Below are 16,387 nucleotides of genomic sequence, written 5' to 3' on the forward strand. Positions count from 1 at the left end.
CCTTATTTATTTGGGCCAAAAATTAGTTATAAAAGCTTTTTTTAACACTTTTTGTTAAAAAAATAATTAAAATTACAAATTCATCTACTTATTCCCATAGAATTTTCTAATACTTATTTTCTTATTCCAATTCATTATTTTTAATCTTAAAAAACCATTACATAATAAAAATTCTAGTACACGAAATGTCATAACATCTTAAAAGCAAATAAAATGCAACATAAATTAAACACCTTCATCAGCATAGCGGGTTCCACAAATTTTCCATCAAATCATTCCTTAACCGCGCATTTGTCTCTCTGTTGCGAATCTGAAGTTGGCAAGAGGATATGTGTGCCGCTAAAATTGATGGGCATCGACTTAAAATAGGAATCGGGATTGCATTCTTCAGTGACGGAGTCCATCTTCCAACATTTGTGTGACGCTCACCTTAAAAATATAGCCGTTTAGGAAAAGTTAAATAATAATAATAATAATTGATTATTATTATTATTATTATTTTAGAGCGAAAATTCAGAGAGTCTGATGGAGTGCATGTTTCTGGAGAGCGAAAACTGCTAACGTGGCTCTTGGAATTTCTAATGTGGCTCTTGAAAAGGCTAATGTGGCGTTGTTAGAGAGCCAAAATTCGAAGAGGCCGGTGCAGATGGCCTCATGATGAGAAGGTGGTTCTCCAACGGTGATGTGTGGTTGTGGTGTGGTTTGCAGGTGTGGAGAATGTGCATTTATTGGGTTGGATTTGGGGCCTCGTAGGTAGGGGAGCTGTATGGAAAGGATGGTGTTGAGAGCTCGTGATCAACTTCGTCTTTATATATGTATATATGTATATATATATATACTTAGTTGATAGAGCGCTCAAATCTCCGAGCCGGTGCAATTGTGTTCAAATCCCCCCTCTCCCTAGTTTGTTAGGGAAAAAAAACAAAAACTAAGAAGAGGAAGAAGCAAGGCCAGAGGCCTCAGCATTAACAGATTGGACAAGCCAGTTGGGCCATGAAGGCCATTGAAAATCATTTTGCTTGGAGTGAGCCACACACAGTTTCAACCTCGAGGAGTCCAGCAAAGAGAGAGGCTTAAAAACTAAGAAGAGGAAGAAGCAAGGCCAGAGGCCTCAGCATTAACAGATTGGACAAGCCAGTTGGGCCATGAAGGCCATTGAAAATTATTTTGCTTGGAGTGAGCCACACACAGTTTCAACCTCGAGGAGTCCAGCAAAGAGAGAGGCTTGGATGGAGAGAGCAGCAGCTTAATATCCACGGTTAAAACTGAGGTGAGAGGAAGAAGGGCGAAGATTGATGACATTGGAACAGTCGCCATCAACATCTACACCATCATAGCCCCACAAAGAAAGGAGGGAGATGCTGTCTCTAAGAGTGCGAGCTTTGGCGACTTCAGGGGAGTAGTTGTTCTTTATAAACAGAGATTCATGTTAGTAAATTTGCTATGCTTTAATAATATTGGATTGTACTCAGTGAATTGAAATCAAAATTTACTATAGCGAGAAGCAGCTGCAGATTGCAGATGACTTCATTCGGGATACTGCTAGCATATTGGAAGAAGAAGCATAAGAGACATACATGACTAAAATGTGACTTGTAAGTTCCAATGTACATGATAAACAAAACTTCCAATACCATACAATTCTGCACAATGATAAAATTATATGAGAAGAATAAGATCACGGCTACGCGTGCAGATACTTAGAAATCATTGACTCACACACAAAATGAGAAAGCTTGAGCAAGATATAATACCAATCACGGTTATTCAACATGATGCCTCAATTGAAAATTTGAAAAAAAAAAAGAAAAAAAGAATAAATTAAGGATATATTTCAACACATTTGAAATGAGACAGCCACCTGGAAACTAAATTGACATTTTTCTGAGTAGTACACCATATGGATGAGACATACATACGAATATCCAGCGCAAAAGAGTACCTACTTACCTGCCATGCTATGCCGCCAAGTCATTTTCTTTTTGGAAAAAAAAAAAAATCAATCTCAGCCTGCCTCAATGAGATTATAAAGATGTCATGATCTTAAGCACATATTTCTGCTATCAATGAGGCCTTGCTAAGGGAGTACATATGTCAATGAGGCCTTGCTGTCAATAATTCACCAACTTCATCTGAATAAGGGAGTACATAATTATGCAAGAACTTCTCATCAGTCATCGAGCATAAAGTCCTCAAACTAGGGTTTTTTAGAACCAAATTCCTCCTTTCTAAAACCTCCAGAACTCTTAGCCGTGGCTTGAGCCTATTCTCAACACTGTAAGTAAGTATGATTGGGTTATTAACAACATATGAGATATCACATTTGCCAGTGCTAAGCAAAAACTGTGTCATCCCCTTAATTTTCTTCTCTGACACAGCAAACACCTGAGGCTGTTTCCTAAAAACTGACAAAATGCCATCTTCCGAAAACCCCAAACTTTTAAAGAGCTCCAATTTCAACTCCCATTTCTCTATAGTCATTGTACTAATAGCCCGAATAGCATGAAGAAACATCTTAGACTTCCTGTCAAAGCCCATCTCATCAACCCTCCTGAAATATTCTCTAATACTCGTCGGTTTAAAAAAGAAAAATGTTGGGGTACTATAGACAAATTGAGCTATTTGCAGCGAACTAATACCACAACTTTTCATAAATTCAATATTGGGTATCATAGTATTGGCCAAATCATACCTCAAAATCCTCGCACATTTCTTCAAAACCCTAGACACTTTCATACTTGAACCAAAAACACTCTTCAATCCTAAAATCGTCGGGCCAAGCCGATTATCCACGCTACTAGTTAGAATCATTGGGTCAGACAAAACAGTTTCCACAACATCGCTAGAAGAAAAACCCAATTCCTGAAAAAGCTTGAATTTGGGTTTGATGGAGCGCTCAAGATTTGCAAAGAGAACCCGAGGCGCGCGTTTGATGACACGCTCGAGATGGGTATCAGAAAAACCACTTTCCTTGAGAAATGAAAGAATGGAATCGGTCTCTTCAGGGCTTTTCAGATTGGGGCTTTTTATAGAGGAAGAGACTTTCGAAGCAGTTTCAGGAGAAAATTTTTGTCTCTCAATCAAGTAAGCAGCCACCGCATTGGTGGGTTTTGGAGAGGAAGAGAAGAAGAGGAGAGAGAGAAAAGAAGTTGGCGTTTTGTTGGGATATGAAGAGATGAAAGTTTTGCAGATATATATAGTCATTTCTTGAAGAAACACAATGATATGAACTATATATCTATAATAAGCTTTCAATCAAAGCAGAGAGTGTCGAGATGAGTACTTGCCTGTAAAGTGGGGAGCTTCATGGACTTGCAGTGATCAGATTCTCCCTCTCTCCCTCTGGTTCTCTGAAAGAATGTGTACAGTGTGCCCTAAACCTAGTTTGAATTCTGTTAGGTTTAAGGCCTTAAACCCAAATCGACACTGGTATTTAAAGGCTTGATTGAGTTAAAGCCCTAGCCCAATAATTAGGTGGGCTGGTCCCAAGGCCTACATTTCCTAACTTTTGCAAGGTTTGATTCACAAGTCTCACAACATATTAATATGTTATTTTACATAAATTAATTCTTTTTATTATTTTCATTGAATATTAATTTTGGATGATGTCATAATTGTTAGGCAAATGATAATTGCACTTTTCTTTTTCTTTTTTTTTTGAATTAAATGACATAAGTGTCTCTTATATTTAATTGACAATAATATCAATTCATATTAAAAATTAAAGTGCATTTATTCCCTCCCAAATTGTTTTTATTAGCAACCTTTGCTTTTAAAGAACAAATATTATATTCTTATGCTTAAATTGGTAGGAAATAAAAAATTTAAACAAAAGGAAAATAAGAAAGGGATGGATGACACATCCCTATAGAAGAGATTGTGTCTTTTCTTTTTTTTGTTCTGTTGAATGGAAGAGAAGATGATAAGATCACAATTTACTATGTTAGTTAGGAAAGAGAAAGTTTAATTTTAGCATTATATGTAGGTACTAGATATAATATTATAATTTATATAGGATAATAATGTGAATTAAATCTATATAATTTAAGATAGTATTTAATTTAAAACTTTTATAATAATTTGTCTTCCCTCCTTTCGAATACAACAGGGAGGACAGAGAAAATATTAAGTAATTCGGTATCCGGTAATTTGTGGTCAGAACCAATAAAAAAACATTTGGGATAAACTCTAACCTAGGTAAGAATCATATCCATTTGAGGTAGGTAAGAATCATTTTCCTTAAACAATGAGGTTGTCGAGATTAAACATTGAGCTGTAACTCCATATCAAAATTGTAGTTTTAAGATTAGAAATTAAAAATAATCATAACAACTCTAATTATATTACAAAATTTGAAAGCAGCGAAACAGAGCACAATGTTCTTGGGGAAAATCAAAATAATATTGCAGTAAAATATGTACCAAACAAAGGAAACCAGAGAAGTAGCAAGAACACAAACTCTGGCTCTTAAGGCTTTGTTTGGTTGGAGAGAAATGAAAAGAAAGGAAATTAGAAAAAATATACGTAGGGCTGCAACTCATGGGCCAGCCTGAAAATTTTCAGGTTTGGGTCGTTGAATTTGCGGGACTTGGATTGAAAAATAGGAACCACATTGCATTTCGGGCCGGACTAAACTGACAACCTGAAGCTCAACTCGAGCTGCAACACATATCTATATATAATATTATATGTGTGAACATATATATTTGTGTTAGACCATCTCCAATTAGGGATGGCAAGAGGGGCGGGTTTGGGCGGGTGTACACCCCCCCGTCCCCGCAACCGTTTAAAAACCCCGCCCCCGTCCCCGCCCAAAACCGCAAAAACGGAGGGACTTTTCACCCCATCATTGCCCCCGTTTAACAATTTTACCCCCGCGGGTACCCACCCCGCCCCGCTTAAGACCAAAATTTCTCCTACATTTTTTTTTTTTTTTATCAACTAAAATTATATAATTATTAAACATATTCATTAAAAAATAGAAAATAAATAGTTAATTCAACATTAAAAACATTCTATAACAGTAATTTCATAAAAGATAACATACCAAAACCAGACAAGTCAAATTACATCGTTCCAATTTGGCTTCCAAAAGAGTTTTAATTTAGAAAAGAAAAAAAAAAAAAAAAAAAAAAAAAAAAAAAAAAGATAATTCATTACATAGTGACAAAAAGTTATCAGAAAATTTAGATTTCAAAACAATCTTCTCATAAATTTCTTCAATGTCTCCATAGTTGCACAATTTCTTCAACATCCCCAAAAGAATCATATGTTGATGATTAATCTGCAGAAAACATCACTATTCGATCACTAAAAAGTTCAAAATTAGCATGAAATATTAAAGTAGATTCTTATTAAAGTTGAAACAATACCTTGGCAAATCTCAGGAACATATTCATTATCATCATTATAATTATCAGAATATATGCTGAGTTTGTTTGCATGGATCAAATATTGAATCAGTTCCTAAAAATAAAACAAAAGTGTAAGATAACTAATGCATTAGAAAATAATAAATTAAAGAATTTAAATATAATCAATTTACCATCCATGTCTTCACACAATAATTAATTCTGAGCACACATCAAAGCCTCCAAAGTAGATGGATGAAGTCTACTCCGATGTGGATTGACCACTCTACCGCCAGTGCTAAAAGCAGATTCCAATGCAACGGTAGACACGGGAATACACAAGCAATCTTCTGCAAAGTAGGAAACTTAACTCCATTCGAACCCCACCAAGTCAAGACATTAAAATTTGGGATTCTAGGCAGCACATTGTCTTCCAAGTAAAACTCCAACTCAGTCCTTGTATAAAAATTAGTCACACTCGAGTTGAGATACCTATCAAACTTAGACAGACTTGCATCCTCAGACAAATTAGTAGCTTGACTTGAAGTAGAAGCAACATCAACATCCATATTTCCATCTGTCATTGTATTGACTTGATATGCACAAAGCAAGTCATAAACATTTTGACAAACTTTTTGAATTTCACTAGAAGCTTCATCTCCATATATCTCTCCAAAATGATATTCTACTAGTTTCATCTTATATCGTGGATCTAAAACCACAGCCACTGCCATCACCACATGACAAACGTTCCAATATTTCAAAAATTTATCCATCATTTTTGATGCCATCACTTTAATGATCTCATTAGGACTTTGAAGCCAAAAAGACAATTACTCTCTAATTAAACAAACTTTATGAAAATAACAATTGGAAGTAGGATATTGAGTACCAGAAAACAATTATGTGGTAGTGTAAAACAAATACAATTTTTCATAAATTTCTTTTCCCTTTTCCCAATCTTCATTAGTTGGCAATCTAGTGTAAAGTCTCTTACGTTGTTTTAATCGTGGGAACACATCTTTATAATGCAAAGCAACTTCAAGCATAAGATATGTTGAGTTCCAACGAGTTTCACAATCAAGAGTTAACTTTTTAGTATATGGGATCTTTAATTGGTAAGCAGCTTCTTTAAATTTTTCAATTCTACTTGGTGTTGCTGTCCAAAAACAAACACTATCACGTATTTTTTCTATCCCATCCCCAATTACTTCCAACCCATCTTTAACAATCAAGTTTAAGATATGTGCACATCTCATATGAAAAAAGCTTCCCTCAAGTAAAAGTGCATTAGAATCAAGCTTGTCTAAAAGACAACCGATGATATCATCATTTGTGGTGTAATTATCCAAAGTAATTGTGAATAACTTCCTATCTATATTCCAATCATAAAAAGTATCCACAAGAACTTTAGAAAGGACTTCCTTATTATGTGGAGCAGGAACATACAAAAACCTAAAATGAATCAAAATAAAAATAAAAAAAATACTTAATTAATTAAGTATAACAAGAGAAATAAATAAAATAATTGAATATCTAGTAAATAAACATAAATATGTAAATGAAGAAATTAATATTAGTCTATTACCTCAAAATTCTTTGTTGCAACTCCCAAGAATCATCGATAAAGTGGCCTGTTATTGCCATGAAACCTTTCTTCGAATGATTGCAAGTCCACATATCAGAAGTGATGGCAACTCTACTCCCAAGGGTCTCCAACAACCACAATGTTTTAGCTTTCTCAAATTCATAAATACTTAAGATGTCCCTTTTGGTTGTATTTCGAGAAACCATTTTAAACATGGGTTGAAGGGCATTAACAAATCTTCGAAAGCGGGAATGTTCAATAATAGAGAGTGGATACTCATGCACTATGATCATCCCCGTAAGCTCATCACGTGCAACTTTTGTAGCTTGTTTATCAAACAGAGAAGTACGACATTCCAACTGTCCATCCATCTTTTTCAGATTTTGTTGCAAAACAAACTATCTCATATCCTTGTTTCCAACTTTCTTGCACCTTTTTAAGTGGTCGCGCAAGCTACTTGTTCCATTCCTACTAGGTGCTTTCAACTTTGAAATGCAATGGTTGCAAACACCAAACTCTATCCCATTTATCTTTATCTTCTTAAAATCATTCCACACAACTGATGTTAATTTTTTTTTCTTGGGCGAAGCTGCTTCAGGACCTGATTCATCAACTGGATTTGTATCTGTCATTGGAGCAGAATCTGTTATTGGAGCAGAATTAGGAATTGGAGATGAGTTATCATTTGATGATAAATCTACAATCTTCCTTTTATCACCCTGTGACATCTTTCAATTTACTTATACTACAAAATAGATAACAAAAAATAATAAAATTAAAATGATATATAATAAGAAGTTAATAACCTATGCTGAAAAGAAATCACAGCATTGTGGAAATTCCAATCTAACTCTGTGCCGGATACGCCTCAGACCTATTCCTCACTTGAAGAATTGGTTGGTTTTGCTTTGAACCTTTCAGCGCACTTTCGGATTCACTAGAGTTCTACCTTTCTGAGGAGATTAACCAATTAGAGTCATCAAAAGAAAACAAAAAGTCCTATGCTGGAAAATAATAAGAGACAATTCTAAATGATTGACCACTATTCAATATGTATAGAATATCTACATATCGTAATATATATATATATATATATATATATATATATAATATTATTCTATGTATTATACATGTATAAAATATCTACATAGCATATATATATATATAGAATATATTATACATATATAGAATATATTATATAATATATTATATGTATACGATATACATGTAATATATTATACATATATAGAATAATATATTTCTATATATACATGGCGGGGCAAATTAAAACTTACGCAAAGAGAGTCAATGACAAATTCTGAAGCTCCTAAGTGAAATTCCTGAAGCATATGTATACACTGAAATCAAAATATAGCAAAGCTTAGAGTAAGGTTCTGCGAACTAAATGAGAGCATTGTATGAAACTAAATGCCCAACATGCCACAATTCTAGACTCCTCAAGAAAATTCTCAGATAAAAATATAAAAATAATGTTATAAAAAATACGTATCATTTACAGGAATATATATATATATATATATATATATATATATATATATAAAAATAACAAAATTGATAATATAAAGTAAAAACAAAGTAAGAATATACACAGGTTATTGGAATCCATGAGGTGTACAGATGAAGCTTGTTGGTAATATATTCTATATATACATGTAATATATTATACATATATAGAATATATTATTATATACATGTAATATATTATACATATATGGAATATATTATTATACATATATAGAATATATTATACATGTATTTCAATAGATTCTCCATTCTATAAGGCAGAGTGAATATAAAAGCACAGAGGAATTAGAAATATAGAAGAGGAAAAGGGAGATAACTTACCCCTAAAGATCAGGTTGACAGTGACACGCCGCTGACAGTGAAGAAGATTGAAGAGTAATCGAGAGTTGTGACTTGTGAGGTCTAGGGTTTCTAATGCGAGTATATATACTAAATAAAATAAGGATAATTAATTACCTATTGGGTGACGGGTAAGGATAATTAATTACCTATTGGGTGACGGATAATTAATTACCTATTGGGTGACAGGTAGGCGCCGCTGACAGTAATGATGTGAATGAGAGAATTAAGAAAACGTAGGGTTTCTAATAAGAAATATATATAATAATTAAATAAGGGTAGTTAAGTAATTTCCATATCTAAACGGTGCGGGGCGGGGCGGGGCGACCTCCCCCTACCCCCGCACCAAACCCACGTGGGTTTTTGTTATATAAAACCACCCCCGCCCAAATTAGTTAAACGGTCCCTCAAAACCGTCAAAAACGGGGCGGGGCAAATAACCGCGGGGGCGGGTCAAATTGCCACCCCTATCTCCAATGCAAAATGCCATTTCGTGTTGCCAAATTTATATTTTGAGAGGAGTTATAGTGTCAAAGCGTTATATTTTAACAATTCTGCTCCAATGGTGCATCTCATCCAAAATGTTATATATTAGCAATTTTCAGCCTCCATTGAACCAAGCCTAACCCACTTCTAGCTTCCCAGTCCTACTTTAACTCTGACCGTTGATTTCGAAATTACCTTCCCATCTTAACCATTCATTGCATTCTCTCCCACATAATATTTTAAGGGCAAATCATTTCAGCCTCTCCAATCGCCTCCATCTTTATTCTCGTTCTCTGACTCTGAATTTTCCCTCTCTTTCTACAACTGCAAACTACAAAATCTACAAGAATCAGAAGTTCAAAACCCATATATTTCAGCTTATCTATCTGTTTGCAAGAATCAAAAGTTCAAAACTCGTATCGGTATATCATTTTAGATTGTTCAAAAAATCAAAACCCATATCGGCATATGATTTCAGATTGTTCAAAAAATCAAAACACATATCTTTCAGTTTCAATCGCCCGCTATTCTAGTTCAGGTTCGCCGTTCACAAGCTTCAGCCGCTGTCTCTCAACTCTCAAGCTTGCCCCCCTCTTTGCAACTGCTAACTTGTATGTATGGGTTTTTAAAAATAATTTTGAGGTAATCACCGTAATCTACATTTTATTTCTTGGAAGGAAGAGGGGTGGCCGGAGATTTGCGAGGATGAACTCGGCCTCAGCTGAGAGGTAGAGAGAGACGACAGGGCAACGCAGAGAGAGAGAGAGAAAGCAACGGGACAGATAAAAAGCAATTACGTAAAAGACTTGCTCATTCAAAAACGGCGTCGTTTGGGCAATTAGAAGACTTGCCAAAAAAAAATTGGCAACTCCTATATCTGAGAGTAGATTTGAGATTCTCAATTTTTAAGAGCCCAAATGAAAGCCTATTGGACAGCTCACTTTTTACACACCTCTCAAATTTTGGATTTGACAGTTCAAATGAAAGAGCATTGGAGCTGCTCTTAGTTGCAGGTTATTTCACGGATTCATTTGGTTACAACGAACGACCATGACATATTGTTATTATGTGTTGCGAATAACTTCAATTATTTTAGTTGTGAAAATTTTAAAGTTATTTCATATGGTATTTCAGCATCACAAATAATAACCCAAAAAATAAACTCAAGTTAGAAACCAAAATTCAACTCAAAATTTCGGCTCGATCTGCAAGCTCAAATTCAATTCGAGCTTTAAAAAATGAAGAATGTTTTGCACTCGAGTTGATAGTGAAGTTGGATTGAATTATGATTGAATATTTCATAGATCATATTGGTGGTTAGGTTAGATTGAACTGATATGTTTTCTACTTTCTGCAACTAGAAAATAAATTTCAAATATGTGCAATCATCTGCAAATTACACCCGTCATTTAAATTCAAGAAATTTTTTAATCCTTTATTTTACTATCAGATTCGAAGTGTTATCAATTATCATGAATTTGCAAAAAGTGTGAAATACTTTAAATTTTTTTGGATAAATTACATTGACATCCCTTGAGTTTGTCAAAATTAAGGCTCTTTTTGTTTGAAAATAACAATGACCTGCTTTGTGAAACATAGATTTATAATGAAAAGAAAAGAAATTCATTTGTTATAAAAATAATAAATATTAAAATAAAGACCAAATAAATAATCACTATCTCTACATCATTTCCTCTCTTTGCCTCCACTTTTAAAAGGATTGTAAAGCTAGTGTCATTTATTTAAACTTTTAAAGTAGTTGGAAAATGATAACAATGCATTTGAAACCCTTCTTACTATGCAAAATTACTTTCCCACCGGCTTCACAGACGAAAAAGAAGTGTCCCTTTGTTTATTTTACCTCGGAAGGATGCGGTGAGTGTTTTCTTCACCTCGGAAGGATGGGGGTGAGTGGAACTTGAGCTCCCGCAACTCAAAAGAGTGCCTTTACCAACTAGGCTACCCAGCGAATCCTAGAAAAAGAAGAGTCAATGCACTCAAAAATTACTTAATTCAATAGAATGCGTGGAATGTGTTTTGACATGTAGCCTTCCAGGTCATGAGTGTCTACAGTCATGTAACAGGCTGTTTTTATAGTGTGACCTTTTTGAAATGACTCCAATTGTTAATCACCACTGACAATACTGCATTACAAATTACAAATTAGCTTTACACATTGGCTTAATTGATAGTGTGCTCGTGTTCGAGTCCTCCATCCCCTACTTTACTGGGAAAGAAAAAATTACAAGTACAACACTTTGTTTTTGTAACTTGAAAAACATAAAAAGTAAAGAAATTAAACCACTAACTACCATAGGATTCATTCTACCAAACATGGCTTTTTAAGTAGCAAACTTACAGCCAAATATTAACATGTGAATTTATTATCCATACAGCTTATTACACAAATTTCACCCATTTATCATTTTCTGATTGAAAATCTATGTTGAATTTTGATAACCCTAATTCAGATTCTTCAAAAGCAAAAAACACTACAGCTCTGCAAAAAGTCACCTGATTATGAAGTTTTAACAAACTATTTTAATGTCAGTTTATGACAATTTCTACTTTCTGCAGTCATAGCAACTTTTACATAACTTTCACCTAACTTCACATTAATTTCCAATTCTCTAGCCAAATGCATTGTTTGATGTATATGCTGGAATGCATGTGTTTTGGTCCAAATCTTCTACTAAAGAGTCTTTATAAATATGAAAATTTTAGGTAGATAATTTTTATCAGCTATACTTTCAAACCTTTTCTTTAGTTTCTTTATACCCCCAACTTAAATTAGGGCATATAGACACATATCACATGCCAATAATGAAAAACCAAACAATTAATCTCAATTTTATATGAGAGAGAAATGAATCTTTTATAATTATATTTATAAATAGTCTTGTACCCAAATTTTGAGATAGTAACACAAATACATAAAGTTTTATGATTTCCATATTTCTAATCTAATTTTGTAGATTTGGATCAGTTCATAATTTACAATTCTTTAAGTGCCATCAAATTTATTAGCTCCATACATGCAAAATGAACCAACTTGTAGATAAATTTCATAACATAATAGTGGTAAAATAGATAGAATTAGAAAACAGAACAGCCAACAAGCCAAGCCTAGTAAACAAAAATTAATCCCTGTTTTTCAGAGTAGTACACCATATGGATACAAGAAAAAGATGTGAATATCTAGCGCTAAAGAGTCCCTACTTACCTGCCATACTATGCCGCCAAGCCATTTGCTTTTCCGGAAAAAGATTTAGTCTGAGTCTTGAGCACAAAGAATGTCATGATCTTAAGCACATATTTCTGCTGCCAATGAATTCTTCTTAACCACAAATAATTCACCAACTTCATTTGAATAAGGGAGTATATATTTCTCAAAAAACTTCTTCTCAGGTATCATGCATACATTCGTCAAACTCGGCTTTTTAAGAAGCAAATTCCTCCTATCTAAAACCTCCAAAACCCTTAGCAGTGGCTTAAGCCTATTCTCAATGCTCAAACCAAGTAATACTGGATTATTAACAACAAATGAGATATCAAATTTATGGCAAAGCGCCATGGAATATATTAACGGCGGCAGATCCATAGCATTCATTGAAGACCAAGGAATTTGTTATTTACGTCTTCACCCAGTTAAAGAAAATTGGCGGTAAGAAGAAGAGAATTGTTCTGAGAGCCAGATGTGGGACTTGGGATGGCGAAAACAAGCCTGAGGAAATTTGTAACGGACAGAAACACTTTTGAAGCATATGTCAAGAAAGATGAGTGGTCGATCATGCCAAGAGGTCATTGGATTATGCATGAGTATTCGTTAGGCGATGTGAGTTTGGATGGGCTAGAAGAAGGTACTGATCATCAAGATTATGTTGTTTGCAAGATCAAAAGAGATGATTCTAAATATCTAAGGAGAGCACCAAAGCATTGCTCTCCAAAACATGTTCATGAGGTATCCAAAGAAGAAAACCCTAATCGGAAGAAGAAGAAGAAAAAGATGGGATATGATCATAATGAGGCCTCTACAAGTACTCCATAAAAGACACTGACTCTAAAGGATCATCATGAGTTGCTTCCAACGCCGCCGTGCTTATTATTTGATGATGCAACCATTACTGCACCGTTTTCCGATTTTCAGCCTCAGCCAGCATATTAGGATGAGACTGCAAGGCTCTTTGATCTACCCAACATCACATTAATGAACTCTACTTATACAATATCAATAGAAGACCGTTTTCAGTGGACATTGATCCAAAAACGCAGGAACAACTCAATGCTCCTGCGAAAACGAGTTGTTCCTGCGTTTCTAGATCAATGTCCTCTGAAAACGAGTCTTCTGCTAATATTGTATAAGAAGAGTTCAGCTCTGATAAACTCACAAAGTTATAAACCTGCATAAATTATTACTACTTCGTTAGCATAAATGTTATTGATATATAGATATATATAGATATATATGTATATGTAAGCATGTTTATGTATGTACAAAATGTACCTTGGCAAGTTAGTGATCGATCTGAGACTGTATATGACTCATATGAGAGAAATTTGAACCAAATATAACATAAAACAAACCTCATTGGGCATTAAAGCTCGGTCCGGATCTTCCACAATCAGCTAGAGGGTACCATCATAATCCAAGAACATCACTATTTGCTTCCCCTTCGAAGCATTTGTTAGCTGCTCGAACATGGTTAACGCTGAGGGATGAGAAGCTGTCTCCAATACAATTCAAAAAAAAAAAAAATTAATAATAATTCATGAGACACTATATATATATATATATAGAAGGAATGTGCAAGAAAGTTCAGAATGAGACTTGATACATACAATCCAAGAGTTCGCGTCTTGATCAGTAGAAGCTGGGGATGATCTATGAGTTGGAGAAGAGGCTCACATTTTGTCAACCCATGCATTGATTTTAGCTCCGGCACCAGTTTCAATTTCAACCTTCTTCAACAGCTTTTTCCTAGAAATGGTGAAGTACCCACTTGGCGGTTTCGGAACCACCAATGAGAACAGGGTGGAGTTGGACACAGTCACCGTTATCGTCATGCCACTGCTGCCACCGGATTTCTTATCTGGAACCACCACCACATCTTGGTTTGTCAGTTCCTTTTCTACTACAAATTAAGAAAATATTTATCAGTACATATAATTGAAAGAAAACCCGTCAGAAGGAATTCAAAATACGAAGGTTAATTCGTACCCGAATTCGGCAAATAATCATGTGGTAGCAGCGGCTGAATATTGAACAATGGAGGTTGCAGTAGTAGCTGCATCAAAGTTGTCAAAAAATGAGTCTATCTGTTGCAGGCCTTGTATTGTACCACAAGAGTTGATTGTGATGTTAGGCAGATCAAAAAGTCTTGCAGTCTCATCATAATATGCTAGCAGAGGCTGAAAATCGAAAGACGTTGCAGTAGTAGTTGCATCATCAAATGATGAACACGGCGGCGTTGAAAGCAACTCATGAGGATCCTTTAGAGTCAAAGTCTTTTGTGGAGTATTTGTAAAGGCCTCATCATGATCATATCCCATCTTCATCTTCTTCCAACTAGGGTTTTCTTCTTTGGATAGCTCACGAACATGCTTTGGTGCACTCCTCAGATATTTAGAATATCTCTTTTGATCTTACAAGCCACATAATCTTGATGATCAGTACCTTCTTCTAGCCTATCTAAGCTCACATTGCCCAGCGAATACTCATGCATAATCCAATGACCTCTTGGCATGATCGACTACTCATCTTTCTTGACATATGATTCAAAACCCAACATCTAAGTTGTTTCTGCCCATTATAAATTTCCTCAAGCTTGTTTTGGCCATCCCAAGTCACATATCCGGCAACGATTTTTGCTTCACTTTTCTTCTGAGAAAGTGGGTGAGGAGTTCTTATGTGGGGGCGAACCAAACCCTAGAGGCATGGACAACATATTTGTGCTATTAGGCGCTGATAATAGGGCTGAAAAAGAGGGCTGAGGCGCTGATAATAGAGGGCTATATATAGAAATAGGTTTAGGAATTAAGTCACTAGTGGCGGTGATAAATTTAGTACAGTTACTTGGGAGAGAAGGAATGAAGGATTATGGAACGAAGAGGAACGTGATTTTAGTTGATTTTAGTTGTCTTAATTAGATAGGTTTCCACAACTCTTCATAAATTCAATATTGGGTATCATAGTATTGGCCAAATCATACCTCAAAATCCTCGCAGATTTCTTCAAAACCCTATACACTTCCATACTTGAACCAAAAATACTCTTCAATGCTAAATTCGTCGGGCCAAGCCGATTATACAAGCAACTAGTTAGAATATGTGGGTCAGACAAAACAGTTTTCACGACATCGCTAGAAGAAAAACCCAGTCCTGAAAAAGCTTGATTTTGGGTTTGATGGAGCGCTCAATTTTGCAGTAAAACTTGAGGAGCGTGTTGCTCCAGAAAACCTACTTTAATCGGTTTCTTCAGGCCTTTTCACATTTTACGGAAGAGACTTTCGAAGCAGTTTCAGGAAAATTTTTGAGTCTATCAAGCAAGTAATCGGCCACCATAATGGGGCTTTTTGGTGAGGAGGAGAAGAAGCCGAGAGAGAGAACAGAGATTCAAGTCTTGTTGGGATGTGGAAAGTTCTTGAGAGAGAGAGAGATGAGACTTTTGCAGATTTATATAGTCATTTCTTGAACAAACACAGTGGTGTATTATATATATAATATGCTTTCAATCAAAGCAAAGAGTGTAGAAATGAGTACTTGCCTGTAAAGTGTGGAGCTTCAGAGATTTGCCGTGATTCGATTTTCTCTCTCTATCGCGCACACACTCTCTCTCTCTCTCTCTGGTTCTCTGAAAGTGTTTGAATATGAACAGTGTGCCCTAAATCTGGTTTAAGCTCTGAGAGGTATAAGGCCGTATACCTAGCCCAATAATTAGATGGGCTGGTCCGAAGTCCAAAAATTCCTAACTTGTGTACACGCTTGAATTTTGTTGCCTTTTCAAGTCTTGCCCATATATTAATATTTTATTTTACATAAATTAATTATTTTTATTATTTTCATTGACTATTAATTTTGG

General features: G+C 35.1%; 1 protein-coding gene and 1 long non-coding RNA gene across 2 annotated transcripts; both read right to left on the minus strand.

Annotated features, from left to right (window-relative positions):
* Positions 1-2,094: 2,094 nt before the first annotated feature.
* LOC132272730 (uncharacterized) lies at positions 2,095-3,204 on the minus strand. Its single transcript, XM_059773824.1, has one exon. The coding sequence runs from the start codon at positions 3,202-3,204 to the stop codon at positions 2,095-2,097; it is 1,110 nt and encodes a 369-aa protein (XP_059629807.1).
* Positions 3,205-12,405: 9,201 nt separating this feature from the next.
* On the minus strand, positions 12,406-16,169 carry LOC132274166 (uncharacterized). Its single transcript, XR_009470351.1, has 4 exons — positions 14,528-16,169; positions 14,149-14,441; positions 13,894-14,033; positions 12,406-13,709 (listed from the first exon to the last, which is right to left on the minus strand). It is a non-coding gene; the product is annotated as an uncharacterized LOC132274166 (long non-coding RNA).
* Positions 16,170-16,387: the final 218 nt, after the last annotated feature.

The sequence above is a fragment of the Cornus florida genome, unplaced genomic scaffold (genome assembly GCF_030987335.1).
Source record: "Cornus florida cultivar Cherokee Brave unplaced genomic scaffold, ASM3098733v1 CherokeeBrave_3.0.0_Hap2_Chr09, whole genome shotgun sequence".
NCBI classification, from domain to species: Eukaryota; Viridiplantae; Streptophyta; class Magnoliopsida; order Cornales; family Cornaceae; genus Cornus; species Cornus florida.

Bases quoted from the DNA above. Each gene is read 5' to 3' on its own strand.
- LOC132272730 (XM_059773824.1), bottom strand. From the start codon at position 3,204: ATGACTATATATATCTGCAAAACTTTCATCTCTTCATATCCCAACAAA.